Source organism: Sorex fumeus, unplaced genomic scaffold (genome assembly GCF_029834395.1).
Source record: "Sorex fumeus unplaced genomic scaffold, SorFum_2.1 ptg000061l, whole genome shotgun sequence".
Lineage (NCBI taxonomy): Eukaryota > Metazoa > Chordata > Mammalia > Eulipotyphla > Soricidae > Sorex > Sorex fumeus.
The window spans coordinates 52,624,464-52,630,463 of record NW_026606118.1 but is presented as its reverse complement, the minus strand read 5'-3'; the positions used below and the strand labels follow the sequence as shown (position 1 = coordinate 52,630,463).

The 6,000-nt window shown below is 36.7% G+C and overlaps 1 protein-coding gene across 3 annotated transcripts in view; it reads right to left on the bottom strand.

Moving 5' to 3' along the window:
* Positions 1-259: 259 nt before the first annotated feature.
* The window catches only part of PTCHD4 (patched domain containing 4), a 221,310-nt gene continuing 215,569 nt past the window's right edge, over positions 260-6,000 (bottom strand). For all 3 annotated transcript variants that reach the window (XM_056126069.1, XM_056126068.1, XM_056126070.1), the window contains one exon: positions 260-2,995. In XM_056126069.1, coding sequence (XP_055982044.1) covers positions 1,362-2,995 — 1,634 coding nt within the window. In that variant the 3' untranslated portion in view covers positions 260-1,361. The remainder of the gene's footprint in view (positions 2,996-6,000) is intronic.

Genomic DNA, 6,000 nt, shown 5'->3' with positions numbered 1-6,000 from the left:
CACTTTCTAGGTAATATAAAAGCAATGGTATTAGCAAGACACTACAAAATGATATTGCATTAGCAGTAGTGACCATTACTAACTATAATGGTTATGGCCTGGATTAATGTTCCAGATATTAGTGCAGGGAACATACTTGATTTTATAGGAATAAAATAGTTTTCTTACACTAGGAATCAGTTGATGACACGATGACACGTGATGTCTGGATATAGCTCATTTGATTCTATTTCACTCTAAAAATTTCTATTTTTGTCTCCTTTCTCCTATATCTACGGTCCATGGCAGTATGCTTTTATCACCTAAGATGACAATACCATGACTGTTGAATATCTCAACACACATACACACACACACAAACAAACTAACATTGCATACTAGTGTAACCCAGTACACATGTATGAATGATATGTGCAAAGGGCTTATTTGTGGTAGGTAAACTCTCTGAAATCAGTAAAATCAGCCTTCCAAAAGATAGAAAACTATTAAAAGCCAATGAAAAGCCGTATCAACTATTTAGCTTCAAATGAGATTTATAAACTTGTACATATGGTTATTAATTCAAAAGCTATGGTGATTTTTGGTAAACTATTCAAAACAAGAATCTCATAGATAGACAACATAATATACAGAACTGAATGGGCTCACAACTCGATTCGGCTTTTTAGGTAATTGACTAATGTTTCTGCTACTGAAATAAATGAATTTTGAATGGGTTTTAATATATCTATATTTGACTAAGGCTGATTTGACTTTCTAGAGAAAAACCAATTAAAAACTTCCTTCACACAAATGTCAATGTACACTAAAGACAAATCTAGGTATATGTATATACCGATATATACATATATGTATGCATCAAGTGGATTGGGAAGTCCTTTGGTTTGGACAGAACTAAATATATACTTCCCAAGTGCATAGGTTTCCCTTGACCAACCTGTTCAAAAGCAAATATGAAAAGTGCCACAGCAGTTTTGACATTTCTTATGTCTTTATTTTTCTTATTTGGAGGCCTTCTTTCCTATCTTCTCCATGTCTCTCGAGCATTTTCTTTCTACATGCAGTTCCTCCTTTCTGCCTTCCAGCATTCTATTGTTTCACCCATCCCATAGAACAGCTCTAAGGTCTTATCCCAAAACTTATCTTTAGTGGAGAACACCGTTACAAATAACTTTTCCCCCTTCTTTGATTCCTTCTTTCCCCACAGGAAGTGGATACCTTGTGTGTGATGGGCAATTCACTCTTGATCTGGCTTGCCTTATTATCCCCTGGCCAGCCCAAGCCTCTGAGGTCTGAGCTTTACTTGCCCTGCATCATTGTGCAATACCGGAAAAGAAAAAGAATTCATTAGTCTACACCCTTCAGACTGTGGTGACGTGATCAGGATTCTCTTGAATTTCTATGCATTCAATTTCTTCTCTCTCCTTTCGTTTGGCGCGTTTCTTTTTCTTGTGGTGCTTTTTGGAAGGGGGAAAGAAAGTTAGGAACACAGGTAAAATAACAAAACAGTGCAGAAGTGTGCAACCCCCGGTGAGCAGCAAGCATTTGAACAGTGTGAAGGTCAAGTTCGAAGGCACAAATAGGAGGGGGACCAACCCAATAAGAAAAGAAGTAACATTTTGCAAAATGGCTGTCCCATGCTCTTGCAGGGAACTTTTTATACATTGTGTTCGGGTGTGCTCAGTTGCTAATACAAATGTGTAAAGCAGTGGTGCACAGTGGTCAATGGCAAAATTCAAAGTGTAGATAAGGCACAAAATCGAGATGCAGTCCATGTCGACGTTCCATAATGTCATTAAACCCAGAACACCCAGCTCAACTGAGGTGACGCTAAGAATTAGCCAGAAGTTTCCCAGAGGGTGAATCACAAGGAAAAAAGTCAGGATTAACACCAGGAGAACACCAAAGCCTGCAATCAGCACAGGCACGGTGACAGACAAACCGTAATGGTCCATGAACACGAAGGAAGGGTTGAACACGATGAACCGAATGCTCTTTGAGAGGGACAGGGGTCTCAATTTTTCCAACACTTCAATGACCTCCTTCTGCTTATCTTTGTTAGTCCTAGCTACTAGGTATAAACGAGAGGCTATGATGTTGCTCTCATCCCCTGCCTTGGAGAAGATGATATCATTTCGAAAATGTTGAAATTCTGGCTTTTTCAAAAAGGAACTCTGTAAAACGCTGATAAAGTCACTCTTATTACTGGCACTGATATTGCTCACTTTCAGGAACTGGTAATATTGCTCCACCCAGGATACAGCTGTGAATCCACTGCAGAGTCTTCGGAGGTCCTCCTGGACACTGCTGTTCCAATACTCAAGGGGCTCATAGATGTAGAATCCTATCACGGGGCTATAGTTGCTAAAGTATTTCTGCTGAACGGAGGCATAGGAAACACTTGGGGAATCACTGGCTAGCAGATTGATGATATTGGCTCTGTCGCTGATCTGCAAGCACCCCATGAAGGAGAAGGAAGCGTAAATGAGATAGAGGATGACCACGAATGGCTTTACATAGATATTGGTAATCCATTCATTGTAGTGTTCACGAAGGAAGTGCTGGATAAAATGGTGCTGGTAAGGATTCGTCTCGTGATGGGATGTCTGCTGATGCCCGTCACTCATCACTGTCTGGAACCACACAGGTTTGCGGTCCAGATATTCAGCAGAAGGGATCTTACAGCAAAATATACTGTGGTAGCGGTTCTGCTCGAGTTGGCCAGCGAAGACTAGACAGGAGCCAAAGAAGGAGAAAATGTAGAAGTAGTTCAGTAGGATGGAGACACACATGTTCTGACAGAAGACCTTCACAGCTTCGATGTTTGTAAATGGGCTGGCTCCCATGCCGAAGGTAATGAAGTACAGGGAGCTGGTCATGGTATAGGTGACCATCACATCAGAATAGGCATCAGCGACCCTGTCTTTGAAGGGTAAATTCTCTCTAGTTCTCCGCCATCCAGATAGCAGCTCAAATACTCCTTTAGTTCCATGACCTATTTTTTAAAAAGAAGAAAAAGAATAATCGTCTTTATTTCTTATTATGTACAAGCAAGTTCCTTTTATATTACCTACCTGATAGTAGTCCATGGCTTTATCAAAATAAAAATTTCTTATTATGTACAAGCGAGTTCCATTTATATTATCTACCTGATAGTGGTCCATGGCTTTATCAAAATAAAAATTTCTTATTATGTACAAGCGAATTCCTTTTATATTATCTACCTGATAGTGGTCCATGGCTTTATCAAAATAAAAATTTCTTATTATCTACAAGCGAGTTCCTTTTATATTACCTACCTGATAGTGGTCCCTGGCTTTATCAAAATAAAAATTTATTGGTATTCTGGGCAAAGTGAATTTTATTAATTTGATCATTTTTAAATGTTAATTATGTGATTCCCTCCTCCCAATATAGTCTTTCCCCATATGGTTTATTATTTGCCAAGAGGTTGAGATTATTATTCATGCAGCTTTAAATGTCCCTCAACATCATTTTAGTTCTTAACCTGTTGACTGATTATCCACAACTTCCGCTATAAGCAGCCTTGCAGGCAGATAAGGAAATTTTAAGGTGATTTTAAATACTTAAAGATATCTTCAAGTAGATCTTACACTGGTAGTAATTTGCTTATTGTACAAATGACTTAGAAACCAATTCTATAGATATAAAGAAGCATCAAATACGAGTAAAGAGTCAGATGAGGCAAGTCCTTCAGAATGAAAGATCTAAGCAAGAATTTCCTCTTATAAACAAGCTTTTACAGAGTATATAGTTCCACAGACACGGCGGTGGTTAAATACTAACTGCTTTTTAAAGTATATAGAGATTATTCCTTCTTATTTTTCTTCTTCTTTTTGGGTCACACAGGGGTTACTCCTGGCTTTGCACTCAGGAATTACTCCTGGTGGTGCTTGGGGGACCATATAGGATGCTGGATATTGAACCCTGGTCGGTAGCGTACAAGGCAAACAAACACCCTATCTGCTGTACTGTCAATCCAGCTCCAGATCGTTCTTTCTTAACCAACTTTGGTGTACACTTTGATAAGAGTAAATAGGCAAAATGTTTATTCAACAAATATTTTTTGAACACTTAGGGAGGACCAGATACCATCAGACACGGAGCTGCTTTTGCATGCTTCGCCCCCAAACAGAAATGTTCTTAAGATATAACCACTTGATCTTTCGCTAAGAGCAGACGCCAGAAAGCAACAGGGAGAGTAGAAATATTGCACCATATCTGACATTTTCCCTTTTTAAATTAGCTTTCAGTTACCATACCATACAAAGATAAATGAGTATCTTTCTGTAATAGAAAAACATAGATCACTTTTGGCCTTGTAAAAAATGCAATATTATGCGCACTATTTTTTTTTAATAAATGAATAAAAGGTATACTTGAATTTTTCTCCAATTAGTCCACTAGATAAAAATATAGCTTGAAAGTGTGAAATGATCACCTCCAAGAAAATCTGAAAAATTTACTTTATGGGGAAACTAAATATCAAGGTAAAATATTATAGATGTATTACCTGATTCACACCTAAGTCTTAGTACTTTAACAAACATTTAATACCTTGGGGTCTTGCTATAAACACTAACTACCTATTGTTGACAAAATTAAGAAATGCCTATGTAATAATTCCCTTTTTCCTACTTTTATTTTTAGTACATGCATAATTCAAAACCTTATTTCTTAGCATACCTTTCAAGAGGGGTAATTCATGTGACTTTTTTTTTTTAGTGCAATATAACTGGATGCCTATATATACTCTAACGTATCTTTTAGGAAGCCAAAAGAAACTTTCCTAAATGACTCCATGGAGTCACTAATAAGAACCCTTGTTTAGATTATTCTTAAAATCTCTTACAAAAAAACCAAATCTCTTTAGCTACACCACTGTAGGTGAGATCATATCTATTCCCAACTAAAAAAGTTTTGTATGTGAGCTGCAATTTATCAAATTTCTTTTATGGAGATTTAAGAGTTATTGCCTTATATTTAATTTGCCTACATTATTTATGTATAACACTAATATATTTTTTGAAGAAACAATGATCTCTCCATTTTGTGCATTTTGAGCAACAAAGCAATAACAATAATTGTTGCTCTTCTTATCCAGATATAAAACCTATCTATACTCTAAATTTCTCTTTTCTTTTCTAGGTCTCTAGTCAGGAAAGGTCAGATTATCCTAACAAATACACAGGGATATAAAAACTGACTTTAAGTATAAGGTTTTTCTTCTTTATTGAGGCAAGCTCTTTCATTTCTTTTTGCATTTTAATTACTAGTTCAACATATAAATATATAGAATTCATATATACACACATATCGATATGAGGAGAGAGAAAGCAAAAAAAGAAAGAGGATACAATGCCTCCTGAGTCTTAACATCATTTGTTTATTTCTGTCTTTTGCCGAATTCCTTGACCAAACAGAATACTTGCATTCTCTTATTCCCTTGACAAAAACATAATATTAGGACATTTGTTAAGGTAATTAAAATAATTATTTAACTAGAGCACCTCTGTACTGAAATGAGGGCTCTTGCTATCTTTGTAATCACAAGAGGGGGGAAAACCTGCAGCCAAATTTGGCTTGACTTTGCTAATGGTCACTTTTACATAATAGTAGGTGTACTATGTAGGTCAGATTGCAGCTGTTTACAGAATAAAGATATGTATATACGAAAAGATGGTGGAGGGATGGGTATTTGATTATTGTATAATTGAAATACGAGCACAAAAATTTTTAAGTCTACAACTGTACCTCATGGTGTTTCACTAATAAAAATTAAAAAAAAAAGATGATGTTAAATAACAATACATTAAGTAGTCAGTGTAACTGTGCTAAATACTGAACACAAATATGAGGGTTATTTTTTCTTTACAAACATGAGGTAGCTTCCCTCCCACCCCCGCCCCATTGTTTATTTGGGTTTGGGGGCCACACCCAGCAGTTCAGGGTTTACTACTGACTGCTCAAGGATTCGTT